The sequence below is a fragment of the Cricetulus griseus genome, chromosome 3 (genome assembly GCF_003668045.3).
Source record: "Cricetulus griseus strain 17A/GY chromosome 3, alternate assembly CriGri-PICRH-1.0, whole genome shotgun sequence".
NCBI classification, from domain to species: Eukaryota; Metazoa; Chordata; class Mammalia; order Rodentia; family Cricetidae; genus Cricetulus; species Cricetulus griseus.
The window spans coordinates 32,031,426-32,048,618 of record NC_048596.1 but is presented as its reverse complement, the minus strand read 5'-3'; the positions used below and the strand labels follow the sequence as shown (position 1 = coordinate 32,048,618).

At 41.0% G+C, this 17,193-nt stretch overlaps 1 protein-coding gene across 1 annotated transcript; it reads left to right on the top strand.

Annotated features, from left to right (window-relative positions):
• The first annotated feature begins 3,426 nt into the window (after nt 1–3,426).
• Cd274 (CD274 molecule) lies at nt 3,427–16,608 on the top strand. Its single transcript, XM_035441894.1, has 6 exons — nt 3,427–3,500; nt 4,471–4,806; nt 9,910–10,194; nt 12,262–12,372; nt 14,081–14,140; nt 15,216–16,608. Exons 1-6 carry the CDS (start codon nt 3,446–3,448, stop codon nt 15,236–15,238), a joined length of 870 nt encoding a protein of 289 aa, XP_035297785.1. The 5' UTR covers nt 3,427–3,445; the 3' UTR covers nt 15,239–16,608.
• Nucleotides 16,609–17,193: the final 585 nt, after the last annotated feature.

Here is a 17,193-nt window from a genome sequence, read left to right as displayed (position 1 = left end):
TCGTTCCCGAAAGTATATGCAGCTGCCAATGACAGTGACTAGGAATATTTAAGGAGAACTTTCTACTTTGCAAATATTAGCCTTTTCCAATTGTACAGCATAGGTAGTTACAGGCTTTTAGGTGGGACCGAGAGGGACACAGGTTTTAGGATCATTTAATAAAATTTGAAAATTTGGTATATCTTCACTCTTACTTTTGAGAAAGGAAGCTTGCATCTGCTCCCCTCCTGCTCTCATGGGAAGATAGAGAAGTGGTGTTCCATGATATTCTTCTGGACTTTCCCCGGGACAAACCTATTTCCCCATCTTAAAGGAGCCATCATTTCTTCCTCAGTCAGTACTTCCTTGCTGTGTCTCTGCTCTTGGCTGGGAATTCATGAAAAGTTACAATTCTTGCCGGAGGAAAATGATCCTGTGCTCTTAGACCCACTAAACGGAGCAGGTGCCAAGGTCACAGACATGGTCCCTGGACTTCCTCTTTTTCTCTCACACTACCGAGAGCTGCACTCTGGGGGCCAGGGAGGAGAGGGTATGATACTGAATAAGGTGACTATTGGGCCTAATCCATAACCTTTTAGTAAACCTTTATCGTACTAAGCTTTTAAAGCAGATTCATAATTAATGGATAACTATTCCAACCAAGTCTACTGTCAATATTGACAAAATCAGGCATGGCCCTGTAGTCCTTCAACAGATATCAGATACCTTGGTATGACTCTCCAGTACGTGGCTTGGCCATTTTCTCCTACAGCCTCATTGCCACAATTGCTGTGTCCTGACATCCTCACCAGCCTGGATGTCATCACATCCTTGGACAGATGACTGGAGGGAACAATTTTAAATATGTGTCTAATATTAGCAAGAGGATAATGAGCTATTTTACTTTGCTCTTTTGATAAATGCCCCCCCCTTTTAAAGACAGAGTCTCACTATGTAGCCCAGGCTGACCTCAAACTCAAGATCCTCCTGCCTCAGCCTCTCAGAAGCTGTTGCATCTGCTCTTTTTCTAATATCAAGGGTTCATAATAGCCAATAAGAAGCCTATGACCTTAACAGACAAAATAATTTAATCAGACAATTATCAAGAACTAAACATTTCTTCAAAAAATTCAAGTTGTGTTTCTCAAGAATAGAATTAGCAAAAAGTTTTAAAATGTCAGCGCTGGGTGAAAACACAATGGTACCAATTTTCACAACGCGTCACGAATATTGGGAAAGTCCTTTTTCTCCCTTGGTCAGCAAGTCTCTTTAGGGAACTCTACCTTCCAGGCCTAACCTTGGACCTGGCACACAATAGGGACTCACCAAATTGGCTAAATACACAAATACTTACAATTTTGACATGAGTGGCACCATGGGCCATCTCTGTCTCTGCCATCAGGTGCTGTCCTATGCCTGGGGAGAGGTCTTGGTAGCATTCCAGCCTCTATTTTATCACATCAGTATCAACTCTCCTCCTCCCAAGCAAACTTCGGCAACCAAATATGTTAGCTGATATTACCAAGCATTCCCTGAAGGAGTGTATGTTATGCACTTACATTAGTTTTTATGACAATAACAACAAAACATAAAAATAAACTAATGTGGTCATTCTACCTCAGTGAAGATGTCTAGACTCCATTTCTAGGGGCTTCCCATGGAATCACTTTGTCCGCCAAACACTCAGAAGTTGAAAGCATTAGTTTTTTCTTAGAATAATAAAAGTAAAACGTTTGTTTATTCACTCATTTGAAAATTGGGCACACACACACACACACACACACACACACACACACACACACACACACACGAAAAAAGAAGAAACCATTCATGATTCTATCTCTCTTCTTCTGTCTTTCTTTCTTTAAAAAATGATAAATGGGTGAGAACTTACCTGTGCTTCCTGCAAAAGTCACATTTCACAGCAGATAATCATGGTTAGGGTTGTTATAAACCACAAGTATAGTTTTGCTTTATACACTGCCTCCAAGTTCCTTCCTACATCTTCACAAACTCATTCCCTATGCATGTACTAAATTCTGTCCTTCATGGTATTTTGAATGTATACAGTTTTATTTTGCCATTAGGCTACATGGGGTGTTTCAAATCTGGAGCTGCTGTCACCCATGCCATCCCTGTTATATTTGTGTTTACTTTTTTCCATATGGTGAATTTCTAAGTCAGGAATAAAGAGCCATATGGTATACATAGTTAAAGTTTTAACAGAGATTACCAAGGTGATCTTTAAGAAGCTATACAATTTCACATCCTTACCAATGGAAAGTCAAGAAATACTGTCCACCTGTATTTTTCCTAACTATGAGGAAGCTATAATTTTGGTCGAGCAAAAGGTCAACAATGTTACCATAAATCTCCAATATACATTCTTAGAAAGAGCATCCTTTCCTATGTTTGTATTTATTATTCTCTGAACTATGCGGGGCTCTTGTTCATTTTCCTCTTGACCCATGTATCGTTTTCTTACTGAGTTTTAGAGAGTGAATACCCAGCAACCCTAGTCTTCTGCTGTATATGCCTGTCAAATGGATTGTGTATAGTTAGGGAGATGCTTCCTGGGAAAACTGACTTTCCTGTGAAAGTTGTAAATGTGAATGACACTGGAGAGAGGAAATGTTAATGAACATGGCTGGGGTGTAGCTCTAGCTTTCGTTGACCACTCTCTTCTTTGGACATCAGTTCCAAAGAAGAATGGCTTCTGTTTCCTGCTCACTGCTCCTCCAGTGCCCTAACTAGTGCCAGACTCAAGAAGAGATATTCAGGGTTTACTGAGTGAATTAGGAAAATGTCAGCACAATGGAAACTAGGATCTAGACAGCTACATCTCAGAGAGTGGTCCTGAGGCACCCAGACCTTAGTAAATGGGCCAAATAGAATTCTCCTCTCTTCCCACTGCTGTTATTGGTATACCTACTCTCTTTATTGGGGAGAAGGATTATAATCTGGAGTAGGGGAGAAGCACAGGGGAGGGAGATTTTTAAGGGGGTAGGAAGCACTGGAAAGTGAAAGTGAGAATCAGATTTTCTTTGCTGTGAAGTTTTGCCTAAGGCAGGTTTTACAGATCTTGAAAAGGGCATGGTGCAGCTGGAGGAGCTGGGAAGGTATTTTTCCCTTGGCTTATTTTTAATGTACATTATTGAATGTGGGGAGGGGCTTATAACTCAATATACAAATGTTCATCTCATCATACTAATTTCTTTTCACTTGGTTCTGTATAACCTTGAGTTATGAAATGAAAGTATTGACCTTTCAACTTTGCAGCTGTGTTTCCACACTTACAAATCAAAACTGCTTCAATTACACCTGGCTTGTCTGTGCTTTTCGTACTGGCTCTTAGGAGTTATTTATCTATGAGAAGGACAAATCTTATACGGGTGTCACATTGTTCAGCTGTTTGAATTAAGCAGTGCTCTTTCTGTGTTTCCCATTACTAGACAGCTCAAGAAACATGAGGGTATGCGCCATTGTTGCCATCTTCACAGTCTGCTGTCACTTGGTAAATGGTAAGTCACCAAATCTTTTCAGTGGGTTCTGTATTTTCAATATTCTAGCCATGAGTTAAAAATTGAAGTAATTTGTGTGTATGCATATGAAGTGTGTGTGTGTGTGTGTGTGTGTGTGTGTGTGTGTGTGTGTGTGTGTGCGCACGCGCGCGCGCGCATTTGCTAGGCACACATGTGGAGGTCATAGGATAGCCTTGAGTGTTTGTCCTCACCTTCTAGCTTGTTTAAGACAAGTTCTCTTATTTGTTGTTCATTGCTGAGTACTGCAGGCAGCTGGCTCCAAACTTTCTGGGGATTCTCCTGTCACTTCCTCCCATCACACTGTAGGAGAACTGAGATTGAGATGGCAGGCACACACTACAGTAGCTGGTTTGTACATAGGTTCTGGGATGTGAACTTGGGTTCTCATGTTGCACAGCAAGTAGTTTACTTACTGGGTGATCACCCAAGCTCCTGCAATAATTTAAAGGAACATACTTTGTTTGTTAAAAAGCACACTCTAGTTTTCCTTCTTCATAAACAAGTTACTTGTATCATTGTAAAAGATGAAGGAAAATACAGGAGCTGTAGGTATAATTTAGTAGTGGAACACTTGCCTGGCCTGAGCAATGTTCTGGAGTCAATATCCCAGCACTAGAAACAAAAAAACAGGGAGGGGTGAAGCTAAAAATACAGGTAATACAAAACAAAAAGATTATCCATTTCCCATGAATAACTTATGAAAATTTCTGGGGAAATGACCCAATGGTAATATACTTTTATTTATTGGTTCCTTTTAAAGAAGATTGGGAATATACTAATTCGCTTGCATTCTTCCCAATGAAGATATTTCCAAGAAGAATTTTAGTGTTCATGCAACTCACCAGATAAAGTGATTACAACCATAAAGTGATTGTAACCTTTTACCCATTTTACAAATGTGCTTGGAGGACTTTTCCGTCTGCTGAAGGCTGGTCTTCTTTCTTTCCAGCATTTACTATCACGGTTCCCAAGGACCTGTATGAGGTAGAGTATGGCAGCAATGTCACACTGGAATGCAGATTCCCAGTAACACACCGGCTGGAACTGCTTTCGTTAGTTGTCTACTGGGAAAAGTACGACAATCCAGTTATTCAGTTTGTAGATGGAAAGACAGACCTGAAGCAGCAACACTTAATGGGGAGATTCTGGTTGCCAAAGGAGCAAATTTTAATGGGAAATGCTGGGCTTCAGATCACAAATGTGAAACTCCTGGATGCAGGTATTTACTGTTGCATGATCAGCTACGGTGGAGCAGACTACAAGCGGATCACGCTGAAAGTCAATGGTAAGAATTCTCCCGGTAACGAAGCCTTGACCTGTATTTAAGACATCTCTGTCATGTTGAGAGCTTTTCACTGTTGGAAGTCCACACCTACTTTTCACAGAAAACTAAGTCTGTTTATTCATTCATTCATTCATTCATTCACTCCATCAATGAATACTCCTAGCACCTGTGTTTGACAGTAATTGGAGATCCAGTAATAGATAATACACAGCCATGCTCTGCTCTGCAGTTCTGTAAGATTTCAAAGATTAAATGCCAGGTGTTTGCTATATATATATATATATATATATAATATATATATATATATATATATTTCAGATATCATGGAAAGGAATCCTCCATTCAGCACCATCATCCATGGCATGCATATACTATTTGTGTATCCCTCCAGAACCTTTGTATTGGATTTTTAAAAATTCTATCAGGCTTAGCACATTTTCCTTTCTTTGGGTATCTCCATACAAAACCAAATACAATGTATATACATACATACATACATACATACATACATACATACATACATACTGCCTACTGTAAGGTTCACATTCAGATGCAAATGATGATAAGTATAGAAGAAGCCATTCTTTCACAGAAATGGTACAAGCTGCACATCTGTCTCCGAAGCTTGTATTAGTGTTACTTGGGAGTGTTGAGGAAGAACTGCTAGTTAAGTTCCTGGATAAGGACCCACAAAAAAAAAAAAAAATGTCATCAGGTCACTTGAGTTCAAGGTTTGGGACTGGAACTAGCTAAGGAAAGGGAAATACCTTACTAACCACCCCTGCTTTCACTGTTGGGTTTCACAGAACTGAGAGCTGCACCCATCCCAGGCATGCACACAGACAATTCCAGTGCCTGCCAAAACCAGGAATCCCCCAAGGCATCCCATTGGCATCCCTCCAATTTGGAACCCCCTTCGGTGGTCCCCTGAAACTTCTCCCTGATTGATAGTGAGCTGAATTCTGTCTTCTTCAAGCTTAAATTTGAGATGATCTGCCTGCTTCTTTTTATTTTCATAATAAGTTTTTAAATATCCACTAAAATTAGATAATCTCCCTTGATCTTTTTATTCCTAAGCTAGTGTGAAGGTCAATATATTATTAATAGGAAAAGTTCACGTTTCTCATAAGGGATCAAGATAACTATTACCTAAAAATTATATAGAGATAGGAAAAGTGTGCCCATTTGATGGTATATTAATGGATCTCTGATGTTGGATCACTTAGAGCTATCATAGTTATGAAAATATCACTTGTCTTTTAGGCTTTATGGTCATTGCCTTTTACTTACAATTTTTCATTTGTGACCTTCATGAAAGAAGGAATGTGGTTGTTCATAAATTGAGCATGTGTTAGTACATCAGCAAATATGAGGTATCTATTTTGTTCCAAGACATTTAAAGGAATTATGAAGCCCGAAGGTCATTAACAGTCAAGGCCATTAACAGTCAAGTCAAGCTGAACCTGGAGTGGGGGAAAGAACAGCCCCTGCAGTCAGGAAGAAGGAAGCATGGAGTTTAAGTCTGTGTCCAGAGGTATCTCATGGCTTCTTGAGAGTAGCTGATTTTGTGGTGAGGAAGAATGTATTCTAAATTATCTGCTCAATAATATCTCTGATGCAAAAGGCAACCTTCTGGAATTGCTGGCTTCTCCGTGAAGGGATCTCTGATGGGGCAAAGGTGATAACCAAGGAGACTTGAAGGTCTTCTTGTTTTCTTTTAGACATTGCTACATTGGCGTTCTGCTCCCAATTCATCTTGTCATTTGCTTTCAGTCAGTGCTTTCAGAGCTTAGCTGAGCTAGACCAAGTATCTGGACCTTGGCTTTGGTGTGTGTTGTGGCTCAAATCTGTAATCGTGGCTATTTGGGAGGCTGAGGCAGGAGAATCACAGTTTTGTGTCTTGTCTAGGATATATATCACGTTCAAGAGCAGCCTGGGCAAATTAGCAAGATCCTTTCTACAAAAAAATAAATAAAAATAAAAATGGGAACTGGACTGAGGACATAGCTCAGAGGTAGAATACTTGCCCAGCATGTGTAGGACCCTGTGTTTGATCCCTAGCACGTTGGTGGCTGGCACATAGGAGCTTTGCGTGCAGAGGAAGTAGAACTCCTGAGTCATCTCCTATGCAAATGATTTCACAGTAAGGCTGCCCCTCTTCTCTTCCCATCTGTAAGTGTGTGGTAATACAGCTTCCCGGGAGGGAGTTAACCCACCATGGGATTTTAAAGGTGAAGCATTTCAAAACTGAAATCTGGAAGGGTGTAGTTTTGTATTAACTCAATTATCATTATCTCTTTGGGTGCTATTATGCTTCCAGAAGACCCCATGCATCTGGATTTCAATTGAAATCTTTAGCTTTAGTCACTGAACTTAATATCAGAAAAAAAATGAAATGTCCATTTAATATTGCTGGGACCTTAAATGATATTAAGCAGCTGTAGGAAACACCTTAATCATCTGGATAAAAGATTAAGGATTGTCATGGCTCAGCAAATCCTTGGACCCTGTTTAAATCTTTTCTATGTCATCTATCCCTATCTAACGTGCCTCGGGATATCATATTTACTGTCTTGTTCCTTCTTCTTGAACACAAACTGCAGGGTCAGGGGTTTGGGTCTGTTTTATTCATTGTTGTACCCCTAGGCCTTGGCATATAATGATGTTCCAGTACAGTAAGAAAAGAAAATAACATTTGTTAAAGGGAGAGATGGTTGTTTCAAAAATCATCAGCTGAAAACACTTGCTATATGAACAGGGTTGAATATGGGAAAATTTATTTCCTAGACTGTTTGTTGTGAGCTATGAGAACTTTCTGAAGAGCCACTGAAGTAGTGATGAAAGGGGGAGAAACAGCTGTGCTTATGGTCCTCCTCATCTGACTGGTGATGGCAGGAGCATTGTTATAGTTAACACTTATGCAACTCCTAATCTGTGTTAGGCCATGCCCTGCACTCTTTGCTTATATGAATCCACTTAACCTTTAACATGATTTTATGAAGGAAGCACTTGATCATGGCCATGCTATTTTTTTCCTATTTACTATCTTTCAAATATGAATGTGTCTTTCAATAGATGACATCTTAGATTCAATGATACATTATTCTTCCCATTTTAAGATTTTAAAAGTTGAAGTCTAAAGAAATAATGCAGTTTGCCCAAATTCTACCCAGCTAAAAATTGTAAAACCAGGTTCTAAACCTAACTAGCCTGTTTCTAAAATCTATGCCCTTACTGTGCTTTGTTGACCATCTTTGTACTTCTGGAGTGTGCATCAAGCTTAGAACAGCTTTAAAACTAACTCGAACTTTTTGTGGTTTTGATCAGTAAACTAGGTAGCATAGTGTTCTAGATTTAAACCAGAGGTTTCAAAACAAACAAAACAAAACTTGCTTGTCTCCCCTTTCTGTAAAGTATTATAAGCTTGTGCATGATTATAAACAATAAATTTGATGCCAATGCACGGCTTATATAGCGTAAGAAATTGTCATTTTGAAGATCAAAAGAAGATAACTGTCTCTGATTTCATACAGTTGGTTCAACCTAATACATGATAACATTCTTGAAATGGACATAAATAGACATCTTGAAAGGAGAAGTAAATGGAATAAACAATATGTGTAATGTCTTGCCAATTGTGGTAGCATCAGGCTATGTTATGATGAAATTCGTCATTAACAAATGGAGATGGTCTCAATAATCTTGAAGTTTATTTTAATCAATACTTTCTCCTATCCAACTCAGTGTTTTTTTTTAACTTCAGAAAGTGGTTGTTTTGCTTTGTGTTGAATTGTTAGCCTTATCTTCAAGCCTCCGTTTCTGCAAGGAGACTTTTGAATGAGCTCATTTTTTTAAAAAAAAAAAAAGGTTAGTTCAATTAAAAGTAGACAAAGGAGATGGTTCCTTAGCTTATCTGGTAGAGTGCTTGCCTACCATTCATGAAGTTTTGGTTTAAAACCAGGTGTGGTGGTTACACTTGCCTGTAATTCCAGCACTCAGGAGGTAGAGACAGATCATCTTTGGCCACATAGCAAGTTCAAGGCTAGCCCGGTCTACATGAAACTCTTTCTCAAAAACAAAACAAAAAAAAATAGACAGGAGAATTTGAAAAATCCATAGTAACCTAAATATGAATCAATACCCTCCCCTCTTCCTGTGGCAGTCAGTAAGGTACAGTGACTGCTGTCAACATGTGTGAGGCATAAGTAATTTAACAGGTACTATATCAAACACGTAAGTAGAAGTTCTAATGTTTTCTTGTGGCATCTTCACACATGTGCCCATCTCAGAGATGAAAGCTGTGGAGGTTTAATCAGTTATGGATGGATCTACTCATTAGTTCACCATGTCCTCTAAATGAAGCACTGTTCTCCTTCAATTAACTCCCAGGAGAAATGATAATAGAAGGCAAATATTTCATTCCAAACGTTTTATCATTGACAGTGATTTTAAATTTAAACCTTTAATTTCCCAGAAAAACTAAGTCATGTGCAATGTGGGATAGACCCTATTGTGGTGACGTTATTTCATGAGTCATTATGCCTATTTCAATAGGGCAAAATTGGTGATTTCATTTTTAATTAATATGATGAATACAAGCCTGAGGGCTCACGTGCTCATAAAAGCCCCTTACTTTTGTGTTTTCAAATCATAATTATACCTATTTTATTGATGGTTATTTTCTTGATTCAAGGGCAACAAAACTTCCTGTCATTATTTCAGTTTTGTTTTATCCTAATTGCTCTGTGTCAAATTTCTGTGAAGATATACTACAACGCTCTTATGTCTTTGGCTAAATAGATATAGTTCATGTTTAGATAGGAAGACCTTTGGTTTCAAGATGATAATTTACTTTATTTAGTTGATAGATTTAGTTTGAGCCCAACAAAACACATCAATGTGATTATTACAGCAATGTGATTGTTCCTTAAGCCCAAACTTGGCCTAGATTTGAGCAGAAGACCTGAGTCAGACTAACAAACACTCCCTGCAGCCAAAATAGCTGAGCTGGAGACATAGTTCCCCAAGAACTGGCCCAAGTTGATACTCTTTGTAACACCTGCAATGGGAGAGAGCCCTGACCTCTTTTTGCTTATGGCTTAGCCCCATACCGAAAAATCAACCACAGAATTTCCATGGATCCAGTCACATCCGAGTATGAACTAACATGTCAGGCTGAGGGCTACCCAGAAGCTGAAGTCATCTGGACAAACAGTGACAAACAAACCCTGATTGGCAATACTACTGTCACCACCTCCCAGACAGAGGAGACTCTTTTCAATGTGACCAGCACTCTGAGGATCAACGCGACAACTAATGATGTTTTCTACTGTACTTTTTGGAGATTACAGTCGGGGGAAAACCACACAGCTGAGTTGATCATCCCAGGTAAACTGACTAACTCTGTCCCTTGTCCCCTAGGATGATGACTGCCCATCATAGTCTTTCAGTAGTAGCTGGCTGAGTGCATGAATAAACAATACTTATGTTTCTAAATGTATGCTATTTTCTTGCATGCAAGCTATAATGCTACTTAGTAAACATTCAACAAGTATTTACTGAGTATTCACCTGTGACAAACTGTATGTTAGGCATTGAGGATCCATAGATGACGAGGACAAAAGTCACTGTGCTCCAGCAAAACAGGGGACAGCTGAAGTGTAGGAAACACTCTTGTATCTGGGGCACCAGATGGGAATGACTCAGCTTATGCTTCAGGAATTGAAACCTTATCACACGGAGCTGCCCTCTTCTCTCTAGGCCTTCTGCAGTAGGGAGTGAATGCGTTGTCCTTCCCTCTTATTCTCCATATGAAGGATTCTTTCCCCCTGTAACCCTCTTTGAGGCATTCTCTGATGTCTCAACTCCAGGAAATCTGCCTTGTGCCTAGAACATGAGGCTCATGTCTCTTGGCAACCTACTAGATTTCTATGTAGTTTGCTCTCCCTGTAAGGGTTATAAGTCACCAGGCAAGGCTACTGTAGGGATCAAATGAGCTGTAGTGTATGCAAATTATTTGAGATCCTTGCCTGTGTAAGTTCAGCTGTTTTGTAAACTTGTTAGTTTACTGAAACAGGTGGGATGGATAGGGACAGTCAAGCTCAGAGCATTATGAGGACATAAATCCAGAGATATTCTGAGGAGAGTTGCTTCTGCCTCCATTTGTCCCTTAGTGTACCTCGACAGCAGTGCTCTAATACGTTTAGAGAAAATAAATAAAACTACAGAGAAAAGTCAACTAATATGAAAATTCAGCCCCGGGTGGGTTTGGAACCAGAGAGAGCAGACAAATTTAGAAAACAAGGAAGATATTCTAACTGGAATTGGACTCTCTCATAAAAGCTGCATTACTAGATTCCTGCCATTAAATGCTGTTTCATGAGGCTGGAGATGTAGCTCAGTTGGGAGAGTACTTGTCCAGCATCCACAAAGAGCAGGTACCCAGCACCAGATAAGCCTGGTGATGTAGGGCTCACCTGTAATCCAAACACTTGGGTGGTGGAAGCAAGAGAATCAGAAGTTCAAGGTCATCCTCAGCTGCTTGGCAAGTTCAAGGCCAGCATGGATTACAAGAGACTCTGCCTCAAAAAGAAAACAAACAAACCATCATAATAAAACAACAAAAAGCTGTTTATTTGTGGGGCATCCTGGAGTAACTTACTTAGCCACTCTGTCTTCTTGTCTGTAACTTGTGTTTTGTTTTTCTAAGAAATACTTGGTAGGTCTAGCATAATGTTACTTTGAAATGTAAATAAAATATGTGTGAACAGGTTTTATAGACTGTGTAGTGAAGTATTGTAGATCTCAGTTGATTCATAGTAAGGACATAGGAACTGACTTACAACAAGAGATAGGAATTGTCAATCCCAAAGCATCCTTGTGCTATGAGACCCATCTTTCACAAGACGTCAGACAAAGAAACTGACAAGAGATGCCAATGACTAGAATGTCCAGAGAGTTTCAGACGTGGGAGAAGAAAAGCAAGCATTGGTCCCTGATCATGACCACAGGTGTGGGAGGCTAAGGCTGTTTAACAGTGCCTAGTGCTCCCCCATATTCTAGAGTAGGCCTTCCATGCTGTGTTGGCTGTTAGAATCTATATTAAACAGTGTACAAGGAACTTACTTCACTGAGCTCACCATGTAACTAATAGTGCAGTCGCTTTCTGTGGCACTAGGCTAAATATGTCACAGACAGCCTCACAAGAAATTCCTAGAATTTCCATTTTATAGGCTGGATAAAGGACTTTTGAGGTTTCAAAGACAATCTGAAGCAGCAGAATCCAGTCTCTTGCATGTGTGCAAGCCTGGATCCTTCCAGACCTTAACTGGCCATTAGCTTTTAGTAATTAAGATTATCCTAAAGCCAAACTAGATTTCAAGAATGATCATTCTCCTGACTATTTCTTATCAAAACTTTATCTTTAGTCAGCATCTTTTTATTTCGTTTTTTCAGAACCACCTGCAGAATTTCTCCCAAATAAGAGGACTCACTGGGTACTTCTGGGATTGCTACTGCTGTTTCTGGTAGCATCCATAGTCATCATCTTCTGCATAAGAAAACAAGGTATTCCCTTCATTGCGGTGGTTTCTGTGCTGCCTATGGGGAAGTACATGAGGGTCTTCTTGCCACGATACTGAGTAGGCAGTGCCAGAGATGGTGTTCACCCTGACTTGATAAGGGCAGCCCCACACCACAGGGAGATGCCTGTCCCAACAGGCTAGCAGAGCAAGCGTCTCTGGGAAACACTTGGCCTTTCACTTTCAGGGCTCACTTTCAGTTAAACAAAGTAAGTAGGAGCTGTGACTCCAGTGAGCCAGTGTGCTAAGTCTTCCTTTAGTCCTGCTTATAGTGGGAAATTACCAATACGGAGTCAGGTAGAAATATAAGGGTATTTAATAGGGAAAAGCCTTACTTACAGAGCGAACCAGCCAGCCGGTGGTAGTCTGTACAGCAAGAAGCAAAGAGAAACCGAAAACGAAACGCAGTCCCCCTACTCACTCTCACCACGCCCTCACAAGCCCTCAGGTACTCCTGTAGCCAGCCCCTAAGAAGGCGTGGCTACAGCTTCCCCTACACCTGCTCCTGTTGATGTTTTGTAACATCTACCTGGGACTGTGGCCTTGAACCATGGTGCATTTTGGAGGGGTATGAGTTGGACAAGGGCTTAGAGAAGCTAAAATAGTTCTCAAGGTAGCACTTCGGGGTCCAATGTTGAGTAGTTCACAGTAAGGCTGCTGTGTGTAGTGCAGAGGTGAGGTAAAGGGTGGGTAGCCATGGAGGCTGAAGAAGACCTCCATAAAGTTTCTTTCTACATGCCAATAGCCACAGACTTTGAAGAGCCCCTTGGTACCTATTGGTTTCAGTTGAATTCAAGGCATTCCTTGTGACATCCTATTGAGTTAGATTCTGGGTACCTTAAGTTGGAAAACATTTCTGTCTCAAACTTGTATCTTTACCACAAAGAATTTCTTTTACAAGATTTCTGGAGGCAATATGACATGTTGTCTTAAATACTTTTCATGTACTTATTTCAGTGTTTACCCATAAGAATGATTAAAATCTAGGAAGACAAGTACATTCAAATGATGTCTTCCTGTTGTAAGATGACTTAGAATAAACATTTCCCCCCAGTGCTTTGAGATTCATACCAAGAGAGCCAGTGATGTATGCATTTGTCTGAAGCCAAATAGGGAAGTAGAAAATGGAAGTGAACTCCAGTCTTCAGAGAGGAATTCCCCTCCGTCCCTTCTGAGGATCAGTGTCTGTGTGAAGTGATGTAACTGAGGGAATGGCAACCAGCTGCTTCCAAAGAATCAGCTCTGACGAGAACCAAGAGGGTGGCCATGACGTAGTAGCATTAAGTTTCAGTGACACGTGTGGACAAGGACTGGACTTGGACTTGCACAAGGAAGCAGTTGTTGCCAAATTGGATCTGGAAGGATTGGCTGAGAATGAGAATGACGGAGGAGATTCAGGACGGCATAAAGTAGCTCAGGACGTCCGCCATCTCTGAGGGAAACAACGTAGACAATCTGACAGAGAGAAAGAGAGGGAGGGGGGGAGGGAGAGAGGGAGGGGAGGGGGAAGAGAAGGAGAGAGGGAGGGAGAGGGGGGAGTATGTAAATTGTTCGGAGTCTGGGACCAAGAATAAGGAAGTTCATGTAAAGGCCTGGTGATGAAGGGTTAATCACCTTGAATTGATGAAACTTGAGTTGCTGTGGGTGGTAGTGTTGTGCTCTATGGAATTAAAGATCCATTTCTTCTCATTTAGTGAGAACTCTAGACGTGGAAAAATGTGACACCGAAGATACAAACTCAAAACTCCAAAATGGTAAGTGTAGCTAATAGAAAGGAGGGGCAAACTGAAGGCAAGTGAAGGACGAAGCAGCCAAGCATGGCCCTGCCACTCCAGAGCCCGGAGGCTGAGGCAGGGGGAGGATGAGTGACGAGCCAGCTGAACCACGTAGCAAAAACCAAAAAAGAACAAAACGAAACAAAACAAAAACAAAACAGGCTATTATAACAAGAGAAATCTACCACTCATGATCTCTCCTCTTTCCTAAGGAGGCTGTTTGTGGGCACTGCTGGCTCCTCAACCTCAGCCTCACAACTCTCTCAACTGAGGAAATTCTGGGATTTCCCTGTAAAGCTCTTAGCCAGCAGCTTTATGCAAAGAGAATCACGAAGGGGAGGTGCTTCTGTCTAGGCTGCGGCTACTACCCATGGAGGGGCCATGCGACCAGGGACAGTGCTGAGTTAGATGAGCGTGTAATTGTACAAACGATTCTGCTGTGTGGTTAGCTGTTAACTGTTTCATGTGTGGGATATGGCATTTCATTTCTCTTACCCTGCCCCCAAGTACTCATATAAATATGAGAACCACCTCCATTTTATAGTAGAGAAAGCAGAGCTGGGACGATGAAATAAGGTGGGGAGGAACACACAGCTTTACCGTGGACTTTTGCTCTTATCCTGTGTGCTTCAATTCATTCTGCTACCAATGACTTTATTTATAAGAGTAGAAAACCCTTACCCAGCCAACTGCTCTACATTTTAAATAAGTTATATTAAGTTCTCTAACTCATTTTGATGTTATTGGAACCCAAATCTACGATTAAAGTGGTCTGATGAGCTTGTGAAGACCCAGGTGGCTCCCTCGTGGGCGCTGCCATCGATGCTGCAGAACCACCCTGAGGAACCAGCCTAACTTGCTCAGACTTTCCATTTTAAAACCAGGGCAGCCCCAGACAAACAAGCACTGGTAGGCATCTTTCATCACTCGGCACAGAACTTGTCTCTGTCTTATTGCAGCATTATTATATGACCTAGCAAAGGCCCATTTCTTCCTACATCTCCCAACACAGTCCCTGCCCCTGTGGAATCACTATACTATCATCCCTCTTTAGATATGCAGTTCGAGGAGACGTAAGCAGAGCTGAGGACTCAGATCATCAAGGCGGGATTGCCAGTCTGTGGGCTGTGGAGGAAGGGATCCTTGACATGTGGGGCCAAGGACTCAAAATGGAACCTGGGAAGAGAAAAGAACAAAGAAAGTATTGGAAGGGGAGCCTGGCACAAAGGACATTTCTTCAGGAGACACCAATCAGCAAGTTGTCCATCTTGGAAAAGTGGCTTGAGAATCCCCGACTTAACATCTGGTCCTTGAAGAAGTGCCCTTTTCCTCCACTCAGTGCCTGGATGGGAGATGGAGAGTCGCAAGTGTTGAAGTGTGCGTGTTTTCTATTTATTTCGAGTGTGTGTGTGTACGTGTGTGTGCTTGTCGTGGGAGTGTAGTTGTGACTGATGCATTCTGAAGCCATAATAGATGTTAAAATGTAGTCACCAAACTCAACTGCTGCTGATCACCTTGTCCATAGGCTAGAAAGCATGCACATCTGCTAGGTACTTGGTGTCCTCTGTAACTACTGGTACAACCAGGACACACGGAGGACCCAAGATTGGTTTGACAGGGCTCTTGCTGTTTGAGTGGAGTAATCTTTATTCTCAGTCCTCGAGGCTTGGTGGTAGTAGCTGTTCCGTTTAAGTGTCAGCTTCACAAGTACAATCTCATTTCATCTCCATAGTAACCCTCATGTTAATCTCTATTATATTCACTTCACAGCCCAAGAAGTTGAGCAGTTAAGTAGCTTGCCCATGGAACAACAGCTATCAGATCTCTTTCAGCCACTGTCCTTTGAGGATACAATTTGTAGCTAAGAAATGAATTTTAAAAAACGGCTTATTAAGAAGCATTGCATATCACACCATGCCTCTTGTACTGTGCTGGCCCTTGAGCATAGATATGTAAGCCAGAGTACTGGCTGGCTATGCTTATGCATGTTCAATACTCAAAGCAATGCTCATTAGCAAGAAGTCTATATTTAAAAGACTCTGGAAAGTAACTCTTGAGTTCCTTGTCTAACATTATATTTATCCCTGATTTGTTATCTTTGTCATACAATATCATGTCCTCCATATAATATCTAGTATTGTTTAAAAGTTCTTTTTTTTAAATCTTTCTATCTAGATAATATTGAGGGCTGGAGAGATAGCTCAGCTGTAAAATACTTTCCTCATGATATGAAATCCTGAGTTTGTTCCCCAGAACCCACATAAAAAACAGTTGGGTGTGTCTGCATGCTTTCGATCCTAGTGCCAGGCAGGCAGAGGCAGGCAGATCCCTAATCTCCTTGGCTAGCTGGCCTAACCTGCTTGGTAAGCTCTGCCTTATAAGAGCTGCTATCTCAAAAAAAAAAAAAAAATGATGTAGACAGTGCCTGAGAAATGATGCCTACACACACACACACACACACACACACACACACACACACACACACACTCACACTCACACACGGGCACCACACACTCACAAACCTACAAACACCCTCGTGCTCATGAACACACATGCAATCCAAATACATGTCAACAGGGAGCTGATTCAGAATGGTCCCAGAGACAAACAAAACAAAACTCTATTCCATCACCCTAGCCATGCTACTCCCTTCCGTTTTTTTTTTTTTTTTTTTGTACATATATTTCCCCAAAGACAGTTAATATGTAGAAATAGATGTTAAAGTAACTATATTTTTTAAACTCCTCAATGGTAGCTCACTGTGCATTTGTTGTACACCTTGCCCTTTTTATTTAATGTATGGATCCTTATGCAGCTGCTAGAACCTACTTCAAGATCCAAGAAGGGAACTGCCTCATTTCTAGGTTTTCCTTCCCATCCCTCCAGGGGCCTTTCACACTGTCTAGGCCAGGCACCGTGTCTGCTGTCTGTGCCTGTAAAATACCATTTGTAGAGCACTTACTCACTGACTAAGTTTGTGTTTGCCTTATTTTTGTGTCTGTTCAAAGGGAGACCATGAGTCGCCAGGGTCT